This window comes from Egretta garzetta, unplaced genomic scaffold (assembly GCF_000687185.1).
Source record: "Egretta garzetta isolate BGI_Z169 unplaced genomic scaffold, ASM68718v1 scaffold454, whole genome shotgun sequence".
Classification (NCBI taxonomy): domain Eukaryota; kingdom Metazoa; phylum Chordata; class Aves; order Pelecaniformes; family Ardeidae; genus Egretta; species Egretta garzetta.
Window position 1 is genome coordinate 1,306,155 of NW_009259429.1, and position 359 is coordinate 1,306,513.

The 359-nt window shown below is 59.9% G+C and overlaps 1 protein-coding gene across 1 annotated transcript in view; it reads left to right on the forward strand.

Annotated features, from left to right (window-relative positions):
* Positions 1-297: 297 nt before the first annotated feature.
* The window catches only part of FGF4 (fibroblast growth factor 4), a 2,995-nt gene continuing 2,933 nt past the window's right edge, over positions 298-359 (forward strand). Inside the window, exon 1 of the mRNA XM_009637077.1 lies at positions 298-357. Within this exon, the coding sequence (XP_009635372.1) occupies positions 298-357 (60 nt within the window). The remainder of the gene's footprint in view (positions 358-359) is intronic.

Below are 359 nucleotides of genomic sequence, written 5' to 3' on the forward strand. Positions count from 1 at the left end.
AGCACTTCAGACAAGACTCCTGGAGTTGAGATCAAGTTCAGAAGCTCTTGCTCCCGGGATTTCCTCTCCATGCAGCCAGCTCAGGGAAACCGCAGATCCTCGGGGGACTGAGCGCGGGGCTCCCTCCCTCCCCCCACCCCCGCCTCGCTTTTTTGTTTTGTTTTGTTTTGTTTTGGGTTTTTGTTGGTTTTCTTTTTTTCTTCCCCCCTTTGACCTCAGTATAAAGTGGGAGCTGGGGGGCGAGCGTATTTTCCGAGCGACCGGCCGCTGGCCCGTGGCTACGCGCCCTTAGCCGGGATGCCTCTCCCCGCGGCGCTGCTGCCAGCTCTCCTCCTGGGGCTGCTGTGGCCAGGGGCGGT